Genomic DNA, 21,534 nt, shown 5'->3' with positions numbered 1-21,534 from the left:
TCAGTGAGCTCAGCTCAACCAGTTCCAAGCGAATCAAAAATGTCCATTTCTTAGGAAATTCAAATTGAAAAAAAGTGATAAACTTTTTTTAAATACCACTAACAACTTTTCAAAAAATGATATTTCCCATAATCCTCAATTTAGAGAAAATTTTATTTTGGCAAATTCAACTCAGAAACGAAGATTTTAGGAACTTTTTTGCTTTGGATTAATTTTACCATGATCTTGGTGAATTCAATGATTTTTGATAAATTTAAGTGACATTTAAACAGATTCAGGTAAACCACTTTCATTCTGTTCAACACAAATTTACTCAAAAATTTAGAATATGTGAAATTTAATAAATGTCATTCAAGTCTAGATGAATTTAAATTAGTTTTTGTTCAATTTTCAATCACATGAATTTTGCTACTAATGAATGTACTTAGAAAAGAGGATCTAAGAAAAAAAAATCAGAATTGGTAGAAATTTACTCTAATCTCGGTTAATTTCAATTAATGATTTTGTAAATGTGTTCCGGTTCCAAGTGAATTGAATCCCATTTCTTAATTGTCTAAACCAAAATTACTTAACACCATTCCACTGGAAAAAGTGAAATATACAGCGAGTTGAAAATTACAAGATGTAAACTTACCTCTTTTTAATGTAATTTTACCTGAATTAATGTGTAAAGCAGGAAATTGCATAGAAAGAGACAAAAAATTCACCTCACTGACGGAATTTTACTCAGTTTGTGATTATGTTAAATAACACATTTCTTGCAGACAGATTTTGTGTCAAAAATGTGTAATTTTACATCAACTGGTTGGTCCAACTGGTGAAATTACATCAAAAAGCTGTACATTTTCACCTTTAATTTTTCCACTTGCTGCATTTCAACCTTTAACTTAAAACTGTCAAATTTTCATCCTGTAATATTATCTCAATAATGCTTGAAAAAATGGTACTACACAGAATACGAGGTTAATTTTAACATTTTTATTTTAGAAGTTAAGCTAAAGTTTTTTCTATCATAAAACATGTACTCATTTCCAGATGTAATATAACCATGTTTTTTTTTTTAACTTGTAGGAAAATGTCAGTTTGAAGAAATAAAATCGTTTTTTAATTTAGTACGAATGACATTTTACCACTTCTAAACTCACAAAAAATCATATTTATTTTTCCAATTTGAAATAGATTTTTTTTTATTTTTGGACAGATTTGAATTTACTAACTCTAATCTAAAGAGGCACTCGGATTGAAAATTTTGATCTTAATTGTTGGACCAACGATCCAAATTTGTCGATCTAAAAATTGCAATAGTACACAATAGAAAAAAAAGTTTTTTTTTTTGCGTTTGAAAAAAAAAATGGTTGAATATTACCTCTTTTTTAATGTAACTTTCTCTCATTTCAGTCCCGCCCGTGTGGATCAATCGGACCGCGCACTGGACTCACAATCCAGAGGTCGCCGGTTCGAATCCCGCGGCGGGCGCTCTAAAATTCTTTGTGTAAATATGGGTATTCGGCGCCGTCGCTCCGTGCCATACTTTCATACACTTAGGAGCCCAGGGCGGCGAAGTCCTTGTAGATAAAAAGGAAGACACTAGTGGTTGGTACTAGCAATGGTGGCCGACAGCTATAACGTCAACTTCGTTTTTTTTTCTCTCATTTTTTGTAGAATAAGTGAAATTACACGTCAAATATGTAAATTCACAAATTTTCTGGGCAATGTTACTCATTTTTTTTTCTGACACAAATTTTGTCTACATCTGTAAATCACAATCAGATTTTTCAAACAACGTGCCACGTTAGATTTGAATTTTTAATTTTTTTAAAAATTCGTTCAAATTGTGGTGGTGACATTGAATCACTTTGATTTTTTTAAGTCAATCAGTTTCAAATTTGAGTGATTTTATAAGACCATTTCAGTTGATTTGAAAATTACTTCAAAAAAAGCAATATAAAATACGAGTAGAAAACCGTAGAGTGTTAAACGTAGCCCCACGTCAAGCAATTACTGCTCTCCCTCTCTCTCTTACTTCTCCCACTGTAGAAGTATGTCTTTGTGTGTGTGTTATATCCGTGTCGCGAATTTTCGGCTGGTGTTGGTGTGTTGGTTCTTCTCGAATTCCAATTTTTCGAACTTTCAGAAGAAACAAAACGAGAAATTAAAAACGAGAAAACTAAGAAAAATTAATTCAAAAATTCTAATAGAAGTAACGTCATTTTTTCGTGGCGATTTCGAGCTTTCTCCTGTATCTCTCTTTCTCTTTCTTGCTGCTTCACTTGCTTTGTGTTTCTTTCCCTCTCTCTTTCCTGCTGCTGCTGCTTCTGCTTCTAACACATTCAATTAACTAGTTAAGTTTCATAAACTCCTAAAATTAGTTTAAAGAAAAATCCTTAGAAATCAATTCATTTGATAATGTCTCTCACTCTCTCTGCTGTGTGTGTGTGTCTATTTGTTTTCTCTCTTTTTCTCCAAAACACGCACGTTTGTGTGTGGCTGGTGAGTGTTTAGGATTTGCTGTCCTCTTCTTCTGCTGCAACCAAATTGAGTTTTCTTTTTCATTTGTTTTCTCGACACACAATTCCCTTTCCCAAGAGAGCGCACCGGTTCCCGGTTCGCGGGTACGGATCCGGTTCCCGCCGGACACTCCGGCGCCTGCTTCCAAGTGTGTGTGGGTGTGTCTCATTGCTAAGTGTGTGTACAATTGGTTCAATTGTTGGCGAGAAAACGCGAGTACGACGACGACGACCGACAACCGTGTGTGTGTGTGATGACTACGACTGACAAGTCTTTCTTTCCTTCTTTTGCTGGGCTGGCTGATCGGGGAGGGGAGGGACACTGATGCTGTGCGGGATTTGCAGTGTCCCCGCTCCCCGCGCTTGGGCATCACGCCCAAAGCTGCTCCAAACACTTTGGACCGCGGGATTGTTGCTTCTTCTTGGCTTCTCTCTCTCTCCGTCTGTGGACTTCCTAACGACTAAACAATGTTGCTTTTTTGCTTCATTTTTGTGTTTTTTTTTTGTTTTGTTTAAATAAAAAAAGGTAACAAAGGATTGCATGTTGCTGCTGCTGCTCCGGCTTGCACGGGTTGGTGAACGCGCACTGTGTGCATTCTAGTACAACACCTGTGTGTGTGCGCGCGCACACACTCCTACGAGATTGGTCGACATTCTGGACGAGCGACGACGACGACGACGGTGTGGTGGTGGTGGTGGCGTAAACGATGCTATTAACGGTGCTTTTTGCTGCTTCAGTTAACTTTCGGCTAGGGGGTTTAATGTCATCAACATACGAATTGCGACGGGTGGTGCTGTTTTACAGGCTTCAATAATCGTCAGTAATTCTCCTGCGGTCGACACAGGCCGTTCGTGATGGCGACGTCGTAGTCGTGCACGAGATGCTTGATGTGAGATAGTTTGCTGTGCAGATAGTTGAACCTGGGGGAAGGGAAGCGGAACGAGATTGAAATGGATCAGAGGGAGGTACTAGATTGACATAGTTTAAACTTATTTGTTATAGAAATCGTGTTATTCAAACATTTAAAATAACACTGATGCGAAATTGATTTAATTAAAATGTAGTACTAGATTATAAGTATTTGCGGGGGGAATTTTTTTGATCGAGAAGTACTAGATTAGCTTAGTATGCTCATAAATGCACAAAGAAACGCATTTGCCTCACTCGGGTAACTATTGGTTTTGGGCTTTAGAATAGATTTCGATCAACTATAAGCCAAGTTTCTTATAATAGACGTCAAACAACAGAACCACACCGAAAACGACGTTTGAATTCATTGTATTTCCCGTATTATCTGCAAAACAATAGTTCTTTACAAAATCACACAAATTCTGTTTATTTTGGTTTTTTATTTTTTCTGAAAAGTCAGATAGTTTTAAAAAGTTAGTTAAATACTTAGATATTACCGGGATCTATTTTGAAGGTAAACAAACAACTACTGAACCTTGAAATCTTTTAGAGGCTTGGTGGTGGAAGTGTTTAATTGTAATCCACTTGGGGGCAATTAGTTGTCTTGAAACAATAAATTGAAGTACTAGATGGGACAGTAAAATAAAGCTTTTATTTGTCCTTTAGAAGTGAGCAGTACTAGATTAGCCAGCAAAAATGTTTTTATTTAATTGAGAAGACTAACTAAAATCTAAGCCATCCACTAACTACGTGGACACTTTTTTCGAAATTTCAGACTAAGTAAAAGATATCTGTTACTTGGTCTGAAGTAAGGTGCCTGTCCCCTTTCAGTCATCAGATTTATTTTTTGAAACCAGACATATCTGAATACAAAGTCTTCAAATTATGTTTAAATATTTTTTAATGAAAATTGGGTGAGTAGTACTAGATCAGCTAGTATAATAAGTATTTTTGAAGGGATAAACCGTCAATATTTTTCAAAATTTCAAGATGAGCTGGAATGGATGTAAATATATTTTACAATCGACTTTCCGGCTGCCTAACCCTGATTTTTCAATTCAGCTCAATGAATCCTGCATGCAGTAAACTTTACGCATTAGGCCTGGCCGCGTTAACGTTTGTGATCTATTCAATTAAATACTTTTTTGTGGATAAACCTTTACTGAATACTTCTAGATATGTAGAAACTGAAATTGGATGTCTAAAAAATAAGTAAATTATACTAGAAACATTTTTTAAGGCCTAATCTAGTACAGCACTTTTATTGAATTTAAAATAAAAAAAAATCTTGTTATATTCTACATTAACTATTATATTAAGGTGAAACTATTCAACTAAAATCAACACTTGAATGATTTAAATCAAAAATCGAAAAGTTATTTAAATATTTTTTAATTAAAATGTAAAATGATGTTAAAATTATTTTAACTATCTGAATTATACAAACTATTGAATATCTCCTCCCCTTCCTGATTCACTATTGTAAGATTTTCATAGGCCAGATGTTTTAATCGTCAACAAGATTTTTGAAAATGTACATCAAACATGATTTTTAAAAGTTATTTTACCAACTAAAATTTGAAACACAAAAATAGGTTTGAATAAGATTCCGCTATTTTTGAGATTGTCAGATTGTTCAGATTAGTGCGTCCATCCCGGGAATTCCCGGGACAAAATTCCGGGGATTTTTCCAAAACCGGGAATTCCCGAATCCCGGGATTTTCATATTTTGGAATTCATATTGGAATTCCCGAAATTAAAAAAAAACAAATTTTGGTCTGCAAATTTTGTTTTGGATGAGGAAATAGATGAACAGTTGAATACTTAGTAATCGATAAGAATTTTAAAGCATTAAAATTTGTTTTCGGCATATATCAGCATTAATTTAGCTTATTTAGGAAAATTGTAAGAAAAATAGTTTATAGATCCGCAAAATGCCTAGTGCTTAAAACATTTTCTACTTAATTTTTATTTATTTTTGAAAAGACTTAGTATTATATTTACGTATATTTATGATTCCAAACATAAAAAACATAACATTTTTTATTTATTTTTCATCAAACACCGGCGTCTGGAGCAAATCAGGACAAAAGTAACGAATTATGACAGCTGTTTTGGTTTAAAAATTTTGGTTTATTTGAAATCCAAAGCACAACAATGAACAAAAAACAATCAATTTTTAATGTTTTTTTGACTATCTAAATTTGCTGTCCATGTTTAGATTGAAGTGTAGATTATCAACAATTATTAGTATTGAGGTCATTCTAATATTTTAAGCTTGAAAACATAACAACTTTAATAAAAACATAAAATTTTATGACTGACCCGGGAAAATTGGACGCTCTAGTTCAGATAATGTCTTTTGACAGGTTTCCATTAGTATTATTTCGACATTAAACTTAAAACTGGATTAAAATGTTACATTTTCGTTACAAATAAAGAATTACTAATAAAGTGTACCAGATCAGCCAGCTGATTTATCTTAATCTGTCGAAATTAACTTTAATCCTTACTGTTTTTAAAAAGGATTCAAACTTCGACAAAAAGAAGTAGCAAACTGGTTTAATGTAATTTAATTCAAAACTTCTTTATGATCACGCTACATTGATGCAAATACTAAGAAACACGTAATCTTAACAGTATAGCGATATTTGTTTTATGAATTTCTTCTTATGTTTAGTTTAGGAACAACTGACAAAAGTGGAAAAGTAGTACTAGATTGTCTTAAAAACTAATATAACCAAGAATGTGCCATTCAGTCCCTCACCTTTGCTTCGTTTCCTGAAACCGGTTGTCCTTTATACTCTCGTCGTACTCCTTAATTATTTGCCGTTGAATTTCCTACAAGAAAACAAAGCAAACACACAAATAGTAAAACCACCTTCCGAAGATCACTATCACGTTCTTGACCCCTTACCTTGTACCGCCTCTCGTTATTCCGCTGGTGCTGCAGGTCCTCCTCCAGCTGAGCAAACTTCCGCGACACCCGCTCGACGATCTCGTGCAGCCGCCGGTACTCTTGAAAATCGTTGTCAAATTCAGTCTTGTATTTACGCCGTTGTTCCACCGTGGTTATCCTAGTAAATTGATCACTGAAAAAAAGATCTCGGTTGAGAATTGCCACCTTTAAAGTTATTAAACCCACAACTCACCTAAAGTCATCCTTCAGGCTCTTCACCTTCTTCGTTTCCTCCCGGTACGCGCTGATCTGGTCGTCGTAGTTGTCCCGGTCGGAGATCACCAGCGTGTCCGCCACCATCACGTCCCCGGCCGAGTGCTGTATCCGCTTGGCCACGTCGTTCGGCACGAGCGAGTAGCTCAGGCTGACGCCGCTGTCTTCCGATTCCTGCGCGTTCGGGGTTACGTTGGATCTGCAAGGGGACGGGAATTTGTTTGTTTGATTAATCATTCTAGTACTGCAGTTTTTGCTGGTTTCGACCGTCCGCCGGGTGGCGGACTTGATATTTTGTTGTATATTTTTTTTAAAAAGCAGTTCCAAAGCAGACCCCAACACCCAATTGTTTGTGGTGAAAAATTGCCGCGCGCAGTGGTAGAAAAAAGTAGTAGTAGATTAGCAGTGCAGAAGTAGGTGGTTTTGCGTGGTGGTGACAGAGAAAGAGGTAATTACCCATGGTGGTGGTAGTAATTCGACGAACGGTTACTGTCGTGCGGCCTCGAGCGTGGGTTCATATTGCTAGTGTCCCTGGAATCGGTCACACCTCGCCTAGAGATTGAGGGTTTGTTGTGGGGGGTAGGTTGTGGTGGTGATTGTGGGAAGGAACATACATTGTGGAGAGGGTAATAGAGGAAATTGGGTTGGGTTATTGAGCTAAACAAACTTGTGGTGATCGTGCCATACAGGGTGAAACTAATCGAGAGTGCTGCTTGAGGGGAAATCGGCAAGCAAAGGAAAAATTCTAGTACTACACTTCAAACGATTCGAACCGCGTATTAACACGAGAGTTAGCACTCTGAATCGACCAACGATCATTCTAGTACAGCACGCGCCAACTTACCGGTTAATGTCCGGAAGGATGTCCTTCTTGTAGTGACTTATCCGCGGCTTCTTGGCCGTGGGCATCGCACCGGCGGCCCCGCCCTCGTCGCCCGCTATCGACGGTCGCTTGCTGCCGGACGGGGGACTGCTGCCGTTGTGCGCACTGGACGGACTCTGGCCCGACGTCGACGAGCCGCCGTCCGAGCTGAGCGGAGGGGTTAGGTTTTGGGGCTTTCTCCTAAAGAAAAAAAAAAACGCAAGACAGTTTGAATTAGTGACTTCCAGACGTGAAGTACGAGTAAAGCAGACCTTTTGAGCGTCTGCCGGTCCTGCTCGGAGTAGAAGGGCCAGTCCTCCTGCACATCGTTCCACATGTGCCGGTGCAGGTAGTACACGTTATCCCGCATGCTCGCGATCGCTTTGAGGGCCTGCGCTATGCAATTCTTCTCCTGGCCGCGGATACCGTCTGCACATTTTCATTTTGTGATATTCAAATTTCATTTTTATTTTCATTTTTGAAGAGTCGTGGGAGGATGTAGAAAAAGAAGAAATCAGTAACCAAGACGACAACCGACGAAGTGGTGGACAATTACCTTGCGCTAACTTGGCGTACAGTTCTGGTTTCTTGTATGGCCTTAGTGCTAGTAAGTGGATTAACCTCTCACTGTGGTGGTGGTAGCCGGATGGACATCAAACAGGGTTCAGGGGCAAGGGGAAAGAACAAAACAAGAGAATTTGTTATATTCTTCACAACGAATGGAATGAGCAGGATGATGCGGTTGAATGATGCTATGGATTTTTAATGTAAATTTCAGATTTCTGTAATTCAATTCTATATAATTAAAAAAATTGCAGTACTAGATTGGAAGTTAAATTATAAATTAATTTTTAAACTTTTTTTTAAACTTTTTACGAACGATGAAGTAGAATCTTTAGGTGGTATTGCACTGTGAGAATATTTGATCTCAAAATTATCAGAACAATGTTTTGAAATTTTTCATGTTCGTGTTTCCTTATTCCACTGAGGCAAAATTTTCCTTTATTGCAATGGAAAAAAAATCTTGGAAAAATGTCAAAAGCCATTAAAAGGACAAAAGGTCGAAAGTGGAAAAGAGATCTAACGGGCAAAAGGCCGAAAGTGAAAAAAAAACGAGTAATAAATTCATGACAAAATTGGCAAAATTATGAGAAAAGTCACAACTCAAACATAATTAAAGAAATTTAAATTCTTTAAAAATAAATTATTCTTGTCTCTGCAATATTTCTGAGAGTTTTCTATTTCTAGAGTTTCTTTCAAAAAGGTCCTATAAACATATGAAACACAATAGCTTATAGAACCCTTGAAAAAAACACTCTAGATTTGTTCATAATAATGTATTCTAGGTTCTGTAATATTTTTGTGAGATTTTCTACTCTTTCATACATAAACAAAGTTTTTTTATAAATATTTTTTTAAATGTAATTTTCAATTGTTTCTAGAATATTTCTGTAAGTTTTATCATTCTTTTAATAAATTGTACTTTCGTTTCAGTAAAATTTTTATGAGTCTTTTATTCTTTCAAGCGTGAGAAAGTTTTGAAATGTAACATGTTTCAATGTATTTATACTTTTTAAAAATAGTATATATTTAATGAATATTATTTATTATTATTCATACTTCCGTAATATTTCAATGATTTTACTTTTCAAACCTGGACAATTCATTATAAAAATTTTCTTAATTTTGATTCGTTTTTTATATATTCTTACATAAAAATAATTTATTGTTAATATTCTGTGAGTTCTTCCCTCTATCAAAATATTTTTTTTCTTGTTTTTGTAATATTGCTGTGAGTTTTTCCTATTATTTTTAACATGAGCAATTTATTTTTTTTATTGCGAATAACTTAAAATTTCAGCTCTTCAAAGTTTTTTAAAAATATTCTTTTAATATTAATAAAAATGTTCTTTTAATTTTAATAAAAATATTCTTTTAATTTTAATATTAATATTTTTATTTGCTTGTTTCTACAATATTTCTGTCATTTTTTCCATTCTTTGAATATAATTTCTTTTTGTGTCAAAACATATTTTTTAATATTTTTTTTATTCTTTCAAACCAGATTTTTTTTAAGCTTCATAAATTAAAAAAAAGTATTTTTTTATAATATTTTTAAATAATTTATTTGCGATTCTGTAATTTGATTGTGAGTTTTAAGGAGCTATTACACTATGGCAAACAAACAAACAAACTCGCACTTTTTGACAGTTTGTCTGCTTTGTTTGTTTGCCTGGATTTTTGTACACACGTCAGCCTGCATACATTTTGCCTTGTTTGCGAGTTTGCCGCAAACAAGTTTACGATTTTGGCAAACTGTCAAACACGAAAAATTGCGAGTTTGTTTGTTTGCGGTAGTGTAATAGCTGCTTTAACATTCTTCAAAATAAAAGCAGCTTTTTGAAAAAAATAAGAAAAAGATAAGTCTAAATTTGAACTTATTTCAAAGTATAATTTCGATATAATTTATTCATGCTTTAATAATATTACAATGATTTTTTACATTTTTAAAGCATGGACATTTATTTAAATAGTTTTGTTTATTTTTTATTCGAATAGTTTTTTGTATTCTTTCAAAGAAATGAATTATTGTTTATGTCACATAATATTTTCAATCTTTCTAAATAATTTATTCTTGTTTCTTTAATATTTTAATAAGTCTTTCCAAACTTTTAAACATTAGCAGCTATAAAAAAATCATAAAAAGTCAACTTGAACTTATTTCACAGTATTTTATATTCTTGCAATTATATATTTTAATGTTTTCAAAAAAAATCTGTGAGTTTATTCCGTTTCTCGATATATTTTGTCTTGCTTCGGTCATATTTTTGGAGTTATTTAATTTTTTCAAACATGGGGATTTATCTAAACAAAAATATAATGAAAAAAAGTCCGTTTTAATTTTTTTCTGAGCTATACAATTTTAAACAATTTATTCATTTTTCTATTTGGGTTAAAAAAATGCTTTTGTTATTTGATCTGCAACTTGTAGAAGTGAGACATGTTCGACATTTTGCCTACATTTTGTCTTTCGACCTTTTGTTATACATTTATTAATTTCAAAGCCAAACCCGGGGATGTTCCGAAGAGGGGACATTCCCGGAATTCCGGTCCCCCAGGCATGATGGGTGTCAAACTTCATAATTTTCAAAGGAAATCCTCAATTTGGACACTTTGAGTGTAATAGGTGATCTGGCCACAAGCCGAAATGACCCGGTGGTCCCCAGGGATGTTCCGAAAAGAGGACATTCTCGGAATTACGGTTCACAAAGCATGATGGGTGTTAATCTTCATAATTTTCAACGACAAACCTCAATATGGACATTTCACGTCATAGATAAACTGACCACCATCTCCGGGCATGTTCCGGAAAGGGGACATTTCCGTAATTCCGGTCCAAAATGCATGATGAGTGTCAAATTTCATAATTTTCAGCGGAAATCCTCAACAAGGACATTTTGACAGTTAAAGGCGATCTGGTTCCGAAAAGGGGACATTTCCGGAAATTCGGTACACAAGGCATGATAGGTGTCAAATTTCAGTATTTTCAACGGCAAACCTCAATATGGAAATCTCGAGAATGCCTTTTTAATAGTGAGCTATCAAGAATGGATTTTTTCTATGAAATATTAGTATTCAATATTCTATTAGTCATTTTCGGCTGATCTTAACAATTCTATAAATTAATTTGAAAAAAGTGTTTGTAATATAACTAAGCGTTCGATTCCTTCCTAATTAAAAATGTTATAACAATTCTAAATTCGTTATTTTCGAATTCTTCCATACGCTAATTAAGAAAAAACAAACCCCCCCAAAACTCACCGAATATTCCGCTTCATAATCTCCGGCTTGCCGTGCTGCGTCCGGCCGTTGGTGCCCCTCGCCGTGCCATTTTCAGACTTTTGCTGGGACTGCTGGTAGGGAGGGTCGTGCACCGTTGGCTGGTAGCCCGGTTTATGCTGCTGCTGCAACGTCACCCCGGAGGACTGGTTGTTGACGCTGTGGTTGTTGTTGTTGTTGTGGTGGAGGTGGTTGTTGTGCTGCTGCTGCAGGCCATTGCTTTTCGCCGCCGCCGCTAGTTTTGGTGATGTCGAGAGGTTGTTGTAGCTACTGCTGTTGTTGTTGTTGTTGTTGTTGTGGTTGATGACGTTGTTGGCGACGTGGTTGCTGTGGCTGTTGCCGTTGCTCAGCAGATGGTTGCTGTTGTGGTTGTTGTTGTTGTTGCTGCTGCTGTTGTGGTTGTTGTTGGCGGAGGCGACTGAGAGACTACTATTACTATTGTTGTTGATGACACCGGCACCACTACTACTGTTGTTGTTGCTGATGTGGTTGTTGTTGGTGGTGCTGCTACTATGGTTATTGTAAGTGTTGTTGCTAGAATCACGTTTGCTTAAAACTGAATTACTACTAGGAGGAATGTTGCTGATACGAGTGGTTGGATTTTTTAATTTCACTTTACGTCCTATGTCGGTTTGATTGGGCTTGATTTCTCTTGTACTGAAACGAAAATAAAAAAAAGAAGGAAAAAACGTTGATATTAGTATAAGCAGTGTTGTCAGTCGCGGTAGTCTGTCCAGCGATAGAAGAGGATACACCAAAGAAGGGAAAGGGACAGGGACCCCCAGCAATTCAATTACGAAACGTCCGGATCTAATAACATACAAACACAGTGGCTGACTGCTGGTTGACGGCAGTGAATGGCTCTCTCTCTCGGCAAGATTTGCTTTCAATCAACGCGCGTCAAACGGCTTGGGGACGGACATAAGTTACGTATTGTTTATGAGTTTAAAATTGTACATAACCTCAAAATCTTATTTTTTTAAATTTTCCTAAAATTAATAAATTGACGTAACTTTTGAACTGCCCTCCAATTCCCGAGACTCTAATCATTTGGTCCATTTGACCGGGCGGTGATGGCGATGGTCCAGATGATGATGCTGTTGGCGGAACGCGCGCTATCAGCACAGCCTGGAACCCGGCTTGATTGAAGCATTAATAAATTATTACTTTGAACAATATAAACGTGTGGCGGGACGACGGGACTAACAAACACGTTGAGGCTTTGAACTGCAGTAGGTACCTACTGCCAACGATTGCGTCAGGGCGATCGAGAGGCGACGACGAGGTGATTATCGAAAGGTACCTGGGCCGGCCGCGCGATTGGTTTGGTGGTGGCTTTTGGTTGGTTGGTTGGTATTAGGCCGATGTTGCCTGTTGTTGTTGTTTGGAGTATGTTGCGATTGTGACTGCGCTGGGTTGCGTAACAATAAATTGTGGCTAACTTGTTTTCAATGTCCACTTAACTAAGGCGATTTTGGTCAGATTTGTTACGTGTTTGAAGTTGAAAAAAAAAAAATATCCGACTAGTGATTAAAAAAGTAGAGCCCTTTCCCTTCCAAAAAGTCCTAAATAATGAAAGAGAGAAACAGTGAGACTCAAATAATCTCATAATTATTAAATTCCTTTATTTTGTCTGAGAAAAAGCTATAATCCTGTTCTAAAACAGAACTTTTCTAAGAAACCTCGTAGATTCCACCTTACTGTGAGATTTGCATACAGACCATGGATTATGAGATAACTTTTATGATCAAGTCCTACGGAGAACCGCAGCTGGTTCCAAATGGCAACCAATTGACATCAGCTCAGTGCACCGATTTCGGGGCCCCGAAGAAAAAATTTGGGGTCAAGACCAACATTTAAAAAGGGCCAAACATTCAATATTATGCCCATTGGAAATGTTAGTCTTGTTTGATTGAAAAAATTTCAAAATATTTTTTTGAATTTCACAAATGTTTCATTTTTCAACATTGAAAACTGGACAATTAGTTGCCGAGATATTAGCATTAGAAAATGTGGGAATTTTTGGATGAGACTTGAAAACCTTCAAAATTATTATTCCTTTTACTTTTATTTGCTGTATTTCAGCAACCAGCGGTTCAATCTTCAATGTCTCTTAGGAATTTTTTTTTGAAATTTGGCGACCTTTTCGAAAAAAATATTTTCAGGAATGGACAATCATGGACACTTTTTCAAAAAATCGAAAAACTTTAAGTGGCCATATCTTGAATTAACATTAAGTGACCATATCTGGAAAATTGTGCTCTTTATCTATAGAGTACTTTTAGATTGCAAATTAGATTTTAAATTGAATACTGAAAAAAATCTATTTTTTTAAGTCATTTACTTGGCGGAAATTTTCTTTCACCATCTTTCACCACCAAAAAGTTGCGTTTTTTTGTCCCCTAAAACATAAAAAAAATCAAAATAAGAAATAATGATTTTGGGGAATTGATGCTATGTAAAACAAAAAATAATAATTTAGAAATCAGCAAAAAAAACGTGTACCTATTTTTTTAAATGGTCCTCATCAATTATCTACAGCTATGCCGAAGACACCAAATCGATCAGAAATTTCCTTCAAAAGTCACAGATTTTCGAAAACTTACGTTCTATTTTTGTATAAACAGCTGCCAAAATTGTATGGAGACTTGTATGGGTGAACCAATGTCACAAGATAACTACTTTGGTTGTAGGAAAGGCTTCCCACAAAGTTTGAGCAAAATAAAAAAAAATAAAATGGTACAAATCGCCCGATTTCGTAGAGAATTTCTGCCTTGTTTTATGATCTTGGGAACCTAATGGTCCGATTTTCAATGTAAAAAATATATAAATTTAGTAAAAATGTTTGCCCTTTAAAATAAAAATTATTTGAAAATTTTGAAAATCTAAGCATTTGAAAATTAAAATAAAAAAGTTTCAAGCCCTTGCAAAGAGCAGACAATATCACAAAATTTTCATTATTTAACAAAGCAATTTTTAATATTTTTTTATTTGGATGAAACTTTGTCGTACATTCCTATGTCAAAAGAAGTAATTTTGCATCATTTGTTTTTCCATTCAATTTTGGGTATGTAAATGTGTGAAATTCTATTCGGCAAAGTAGTAGGTTATAATTAGGAACTTAAAAAAAATGTTTCACGACAAAAAAAACTAATTTGTTTATTTAACTTTTTAAAACTGAAAGTTGAATCCCCAAAAAGCGTATTTTTTTTTCAATTTTCAATTTTTTTGTCAAGTTTATTTATTCATTTTTTTAAAGGGGACAAAAAATACATATTTTGAGGCATAATGCGTGATGGTGCAAAATCAGTTTTAAGAGATACTTATTTTTGAAAAGAAATGTATTTTTCAATATAAAAAATCTAGACAAAAAAAAATAAAAGCAGATTTGATTTTTGAATCGAAAAGTACTTTACGATTTATTGATAAAATGATAACTTTTGGATCCACTATCTGTCAAAATGAACAAAAAATACCAAAAATCGGTAGAAACTTTAATACCGGATTTTGTTGGGATTTTTCCAAATTCGGATATTTTCAGTTTACGGACCTGTTCAGCAGTTGAAAAATCGGTAAAAATTTGCCGAATTCGTTAAAAAAATTCTAATTGTTTATAGCTACTCTTAGGTATATATTTTCATTTTTTTAAGTTTAAAACATTATTTTTTTAAGAGAGCATCCTGTGAAAGCATGTTTGAAAAGGTGTGATGAAAATGATTTTTTTTGTTTCACCTAATTGGCCTGTAATTGTAAACTAACGATATCTCGGAACCGATTTCCAAGGTAAAAAAATGTTTTTTTTTTCGAAATTTTCTGATCTTTTCAATAAAATTAATTCAAATTTTTTAAAGCAAGCTTAGCTTTTGCAAGGTCTAAAAATAGATAATATACCTTATTTTATATTTTAGATCAAAGATTTTTTTTAAATATTTTTATTGAATGTTCGCAGGTTCGCATTTTTTTTACATTGGAAATCGGATCAGAGTTTCCTGGTATCGTCAGTTGTAAATTACACCAAAATTGTCCACGCTTCACACAAAAAAAGGTGGATGGACAATTGTCCTCAAGGGAGAAGGGGGGTCTGTTATTTTCAAAAAAGTTTCTACATGGTTTATGGATGGCACCATATCAATAATATTTTTTTCAATTATAAGTGATTTAGGAAGTAAATAAGCTATTCATTCAACTCACATTCAATGTAAACATTCACTAGAGTTACCTTAGTTATGTTTAATACTACCGTATTGGGCTGAGGATTCAAAGTAAGTGGAGTGGGATCTTATTAATGGTAAGAAGTCGAAGTTATTAAAAGTGGAAAAAATCTGATAAATTAAACTGGACTGGTTTTCAACAACATTGGCTTTTTTACAACTTTCAATAACTTTGTATGGGAGTTGAAGTCGGAATCGCTCAACCTCCAGAAGTCGAAGTTGGGGATGTCAAAAAGGCTACCGACTCAACTCCGCAGCCCTGTTTAACTTATAGTTCATCGATCGACCCCAATTTCCTAGGACTCAAAACCTTTGATGGCACTACCATAAAACGATTCCACACCCAAATTATAGCCAAATTACTGCAGCAGTGAAGTGATGATTACCGGAAAATTCAATCATCTACTCAAACAAAATCGTTAAACCGCCTCCGGAAAACGGGAGCACCCCGACGAAATGGACTACTACTTCGCACGCTACCCCTGGTAGTACACTTAATTCACATCGGTGAGGGTGTTGGAAGTTTGAGAGCCCTACATCGCTACACCGCTCTCAAGCCCAATCCAAAGTGCTGCAATAATCGTAAACCAAGCGTTTATTTTCCGAAAAATGGTTTGTTGTTATGGGGTCCTTCTGCTTTTCAATAAAAAGGAATTCTCGATTGATTGAGCCCCCCTCGCCACACACAGCGCCATTATGGCGCAGACATTATAGCAACCGCCATAATGGCCGCCGCCGCGGTGTTGTTGTTCAACAGGATGACGCTTCACTTTTCGCGCTCGCTCATTTTCAAGCCTCCAAAGTGTGTGTGGTGCGCAGTTTGCCGCCGCCGAAGAGGTTGTGCAAAACATTCTGCTCAAGGCCACTTGGCCCCCCCAAACACACTTGGCGAAGCCACTAAAGAACCCATTAAAGATGGCTGCCGAGTGGTAGCGGACCCGTATAGACACAGCGCGCACCGATTGGTAAGGTATTTGTGTCAATAGAACAGCCCCATTGAAGACTACGAGACGATGAGCCACTCAGAGTTGGAGCTATTGGGGATAGCTGAAATGACCTGCAAAAGAAGGTTCTGAACGCACACGGGTCGGAACGGTGCAAGGAACCACTTGATTACGTTTCCAAGGTGCGTGACTGCGGGTCGTCGTGGCGGTGGAATCGATCCGGTTGCGTCGTCTAAGATCAACATCAATCAACCGCAAGCAGGTTGAACACCAAGATCGTCGGCGGCGGTGGGGTAGACACCATGTAATTATGTCATTGACCTACATTTTTGTGCGGCGCAGTGTACATAGGTTTTTTTCTAATTTCAACTTCTACTTTATTTGCGAAGTGTTGAATAGTTCAACAAAAAAATAACTCGAAAAAAACGCGCTCTTTACTTTTCGATGGCGCGCATAATGGCCGTTGAGTAGCTCGGTTACTGGCGTGAAATTACACTTTTTTTGTGCGACCAACTCTGTCGATTGGCATATCGGAGTTGCTGATCGATTGACGCGCACCGCTTGATGGAAGAGTATCACGATATTTTGAAGCGAAGGTTGACCTTAAAAAGTTGTCGATTTTTTTGCAATCAGGGTGGTTACAACTTTCCCAAAATCAAATCCGCGAAAACCGCGCCGAACTTTTTTAAATCCGCGAAACCGCGCCATACATTTTTTGGCGAAATTTCAAAACAATTCATATTTTTTAATACCAGTTAACTATAAGATTCAAAACTACTTTTATTAAACAAGTTATAACAAGTATTTCTTTATTGTTCATATTGTGAAAAATCTTTATAAATTATGTTTCACTAACAGAAATTGAATTTTTTTAAATAGATTTGGGGTTTACATAGAAAACTGCAATAATATTTCAATGTTTGCAAAAAAAACAAAGTTCCTCAAAAAGCCAATTGAATTGATTTTAAAAATGCTTCAAATATATAATTAAAAAAATCAATTCGACTATACCAAACTGCAGTGCAAATAAATTTCATACCAAATATCAAGAAATATACATTCGACATATAAAATGAATATTTGAGTAAATTAAAATTTTTATTCTAAACATTTTATTTCAAACTTATATTCCATCTTTCATTTAACTTGGTAAGTTGCCAGAAATGATAAATTCTAGAGGTTAATTCTACAGCAAAATATGAAACGTATTGTTGATACATTCTAAATTCCTTTTTTATACAAATTATCTTTACCAGCTCCTCATGGAAAAATTGTAATCGTTTACAATATTTGCGCAAATGAAAGCAAATCATGTAAAAGCTTAAAAATCCAAACCTATTGAAAGTAAAAAAAGAATCTCCTTACTTAAATAAATTAATACCACTAGACAGCGATAAATTAATAATATTTCGAATAAAAATATTTTTCAACTGGTTAAGTTTGTCTCAACATTAATATTTGAAAAAAAAAAACATGTACCGGGTTGGCCAGAAATGCTTTTATCCAAAAAGTTTATTTATATATTTTATGATTTATACGAACAGTGATTCCTAAAAACTTCAGATTGAAAATGTGTAAAATAAATTGTTTACGTCAAATGTGTTTGTACTATTGTCTCTTTTCATTTGACTTTTGAAAAACGAACAAATAATTTGTTTGTTTGGGCATTTTGTTTTAACTTTAAATATAATTTATTTAGAATGGCGTTTCAGCATATAAAATATTGAAATTTAGCTGTAATTTCATCTGATAAAAGATTTTTTGAATATCGCCTATTAATATTTGAACAAAGTTTTAAGCATATATTGAAACTTTTAACTTATACAACTACATTTGTTCTCATGGAAACGCATAGAAGCATGTATAGAAATTGAAAAGAACGAAATGTAAAAAAGAATTTAAAAATGTAGTCCGCTTCCTGATTCAATCTGATTTTAATTTCAAATATAAATCATAATCGTTTTATTAAATTAAAATAAGCTTTGAAAAACCTGCCTTCTAAAAAAAAATAAAAAAAATATTGAAAAAACAAGCAATGTTTTCAACATTTTCGTGGAAAAAGTGTTTTAAACTGCATTTTACACTAGTTCAGATGTTTTACAATCATAAGTTTTCAAAAAAAATAAGATTTGACTAAAACAAAAATGTTAGCGAAGAAAAACTTTTTGCGATAATAAACATCGAAAATTTTCAAAAATTAAAAAGATTATTAAATCAATCCAAACATTCTAAAAATGATTCTAAACGCAGGAGAATGCATTTTAAATTGTTTTTTTCAGCTGATTGCATTTTAATTTCCATTGAAATTAAGATGTTTTTTGAAAAAAAAAATTTGCCCCCTGATTTCAGAACACACTATGTTCATTCTATTTTTTTTTTCAACATTGTGATTAATAACCAGCCTTTAGAAAACATTGAAAAAAATATTATGAGAGCTATAAATTTTTGACTTTGTTGTAGGCTTAGAATATTGTTTTTTTAATTTTTATGTTATTGTTCTTTTTGCTTTTTACCAAAGAATTTTTAATTTACTTTGAGCCAAATAAGATGATTTGTGAATGATTTTTAAAATAGTGTTTTTCCGTTTTGAAAATCCGAAAAATCCGCGCCATCGCCGACTAAATCCGCGCCAAATCCACGAAAATCGCGAAAGTTTAACCACCCTGATATATTTGAGATTCGAACGCAAACCTTCCGATCGCAACTTCGTCACCCTCCTAACTTTGCGGTCAGTAGGTCTGCCAAGTACCTGCTCTAACCTCAAAAGTCGCCCTAATGACATTACTTCACCGTTCACATTTGTTGAACTGAGATCCGGGACCACAATTCGCACACCAGTGTGCGGGACGGGGGAAGGCTCGTGCAAATCTCGCAAATCTCGGAACGTGCCACAGTGGCCTGTTACCGTGACGACGACGGCCAAGTCGGGGTTGCATAATTTGATCTCTTTCTCTTTTCTCGAGGTGCTGCTCAGAGGGGAGATACTTGTTCAGGAATTTGTACCTGTCTCACTGTGGGGTAGCGATTGCAAATTTGAGCAAAATTTTCAAGAAACGAATAAACTGCCGAACATCAACCCGCTTACCCTATGTGCAGAGGGGGCGACCTTTTTTTCGTGAGTACATTTTTGCCTGCAAATTGATCAAAAGAAGAGAAATGCGCACCCCAAGTGCTAGTCCTAGTGGTTGTTGTCAGGGGGAAGCCCGGCACAATTGTGGGACCCCTCGGCGGCGGTTGTGCTACATTTTAATGGGGTGAGTGGATGTGTTCAACTCTCGATAGAAATTGGTTTCGGCCATTAGCGCCGCGCCACGACTCCAGTGCTCGAGTGCGATCGTGGACACAGGCCTAGCCAGTGCAGTGGGGTGTAAAAGTGCCGGTAAATGTTACGACGATGCCTTTGATTTGCTTATTGTTGAGTGACTGATTAGGTGGAACAGGTAACGACTTGGGCCACCACTGCATCAACGAATGCGGGGTTTTAAGCTTTATTAAGTTTTGTTTTGCGAAACTCAGTGTAGAATTTTAAACCAAAAATACGAATAATTTAAGAAATACAGCAAACTTCCGGGGGTTTCACGTCTTCCAGCAAAAAAAAAACTTGTTTTTCTTATTCAATTCTTCGCTGAGTGTATCGCACACAGGCTCAAAGTAGTCGTAAAAGTTTACAGGTCGTAAAACTAAATCACACATAATGTTTTTTTTTTAGTTTTCGTTTCCATTTCGCAGGTGTGTTTCTGCGGACGCGCGAAAAATCAAATGCCAAAAGTCGTCGTGCCATCTTGACTCACTAACCGGAAATGCAAAAACTGGCTTTCATTAAACTGAAATTCGCAAAAAGAGATTGGCCCCCAAAAACGAGACTACCTTTCAAAAAGGGTCATATTTGGATAAATCTTCAAATTTGAGTGTCGTTTTCTGCACTCAAAATAAAACGACCCGCAAAAACAAACTTGCAAGACTGCCACACCGCGCACAGGTAAATGACCGAACACCACTCTTAGGACCGAGCATGTGTGCCGCCGGTGCAGCGAAATGTGACACCCGTCGGTCAGCACAAAGACAGCAGCAGCAGCTGAGTTGCAACAAGTGCAACTTCCTGCAGCACTTTTGGCATTTGCCAGGGAGCAGTCACCGCCGCCGCCGGCCACTAGTGCAACAGATTGTCGAAGCGCTTCTTCGAACTTCTGCTTGGATTTTGAGAAACAGAAATCACCATCATTGGCAGGCGGTCACAGTTTGCGAATTAAGTTGATTTGATAGGTGATCCTATTCAACCTTACTGAACATTTATTTAAGCACCTTTTGCACCTATTTTGGTTTTTTAAGGGCTGTCTTCGATCCCGCTCAATTGATGTCAGCAGTAAACAATTGGACCCAAAACATATCCAATCTCCAATATTGGTAAGCAATCCATGTAACATGGTAACGCTAAGAAACTATTAAAAATAATTGAAAAAGGATCTGCCAGGCTAGCCGGTCAAGTGATGGATCTAATTCGGGCCAAATGCTGAAAAAAGATTTTTTTCCGAATTTGTCAGACGGTAACTGGGCGTGGTTTAACTGGACTGCTTTTAACTGAGCACTCGATAACTGGGCTGTAGCCCACTTAAAAAGCCGACAAACGTCAAAAAACAAAAACAAACCGAAATGACCGAGGGGTGCAACAATCAAGTGTAATAAACAAAACTATTTTTTATTTTTTTGTGAAAGCCACAATTTAAGAAAAAATTAAAAAATGGCTCTAACACAAATTTAGGTAACTTTTATTTTTATATTTTACCAAGAAAATATACTGCATTGACTGTTCCCTCGGCATTTTCCGTTCAGCCAAATTAGCGAGCAGCATTCGGTAACTGAGCTACATTCTCAGCCCAGCTACCGAACAAGTACTGTAATAGGCACGCATTCCCTAAGAATGATTTAAAATCACACACATTTATTTTCAATTTTTTTTAGAGCTTAACAATGCATAATATTTGAAGGTTCATTGTAAAAACTACCAATGTAAAGTTTTTGTTCACCCTTCTCTTTGTTCTATAAAAAATATCTGTGAAATCGTATAAAAATATCTTTTGTTAATTTATT

The 21,534-nt window shown here is 35.6% G+C and overlaps 1 protein-coding gene across 8 annotated transcripts in view; it reads right to left on the bottom strand.

The window, feature by feature from the left end:
- LOC120424471 (RNA polymerase II elongation factor Ell) overlaps positions 1–21,534 on the bottom strand; it is a 133,411-nt gene that overhangs the window by 15,318 nt on the left and 96,559 nt on the right. For 5 of the 8 annotated variants that reach the window (XM_052708351.1, XM_052708350.1, XM_052708352.1 and 2 more), the window contains exons 4-12: positions 11,274–11,948; positions 8,008–8,078; positions 7,724–7,880; positions 7,434–7,652; positions 7,046–7,141; positions 6,570–6,788; positions 6,335–6,509; positions 6,185–6,258; positions 2,153–3,428 (exon numbers count right to left, since the gene is read on the bottom strand). In XM_052708351.1, coding sequence (XP_052564311.1) covers positions 3,326–3,428; positions 6,185–6,258; positions 6,335–6,509; positions 6,570–6,788; positions 7,046–7,141; positions 7,434–7,652; positions 7,724–7,880; positions 8,008–8,078; positions 11,274–11,948 — 1,789 coding nt within the window. In that variant the 3' untranslated portion in view covers positions 2,153–3,325. Of the gene's footprint in view, positions 1–2,023; positions 3,429–6,184; positions 6,259–6,334; positions 6,510–6,569; positions 6,789–7,045; positions 7,142–7,433; positions 7,653–7,723; positions 7,881–8,007; positions 8,079–11,273; positions 11,949–21,534 lie in introns of those variants that run through there. The other 3 variants (XR_008212164.1, XM_052708355.1, XM_052708356.1) reach the window with 3 other exon arrangements.

This window comes from Culex pipiens, chromosome 2 (assembly GCF_016801865.2).
Source record: "Culex pipiens pallens isolate TS chromosome 2, TS_CPP_V2, whole genome shotgun sequence".
Classification (NCBI taxonomy): domain Eukaryota; kingdom Metazoa; phylum Arthropoda; class Insecta; order Diptera; family Culicidae; genus Culex; species Culex pipiens.
The sequence above is the reverse complement of the archived record's forward strand: the minus strand, read 5'-3'. Positions and strand labels throughout refer to the sequence as shown.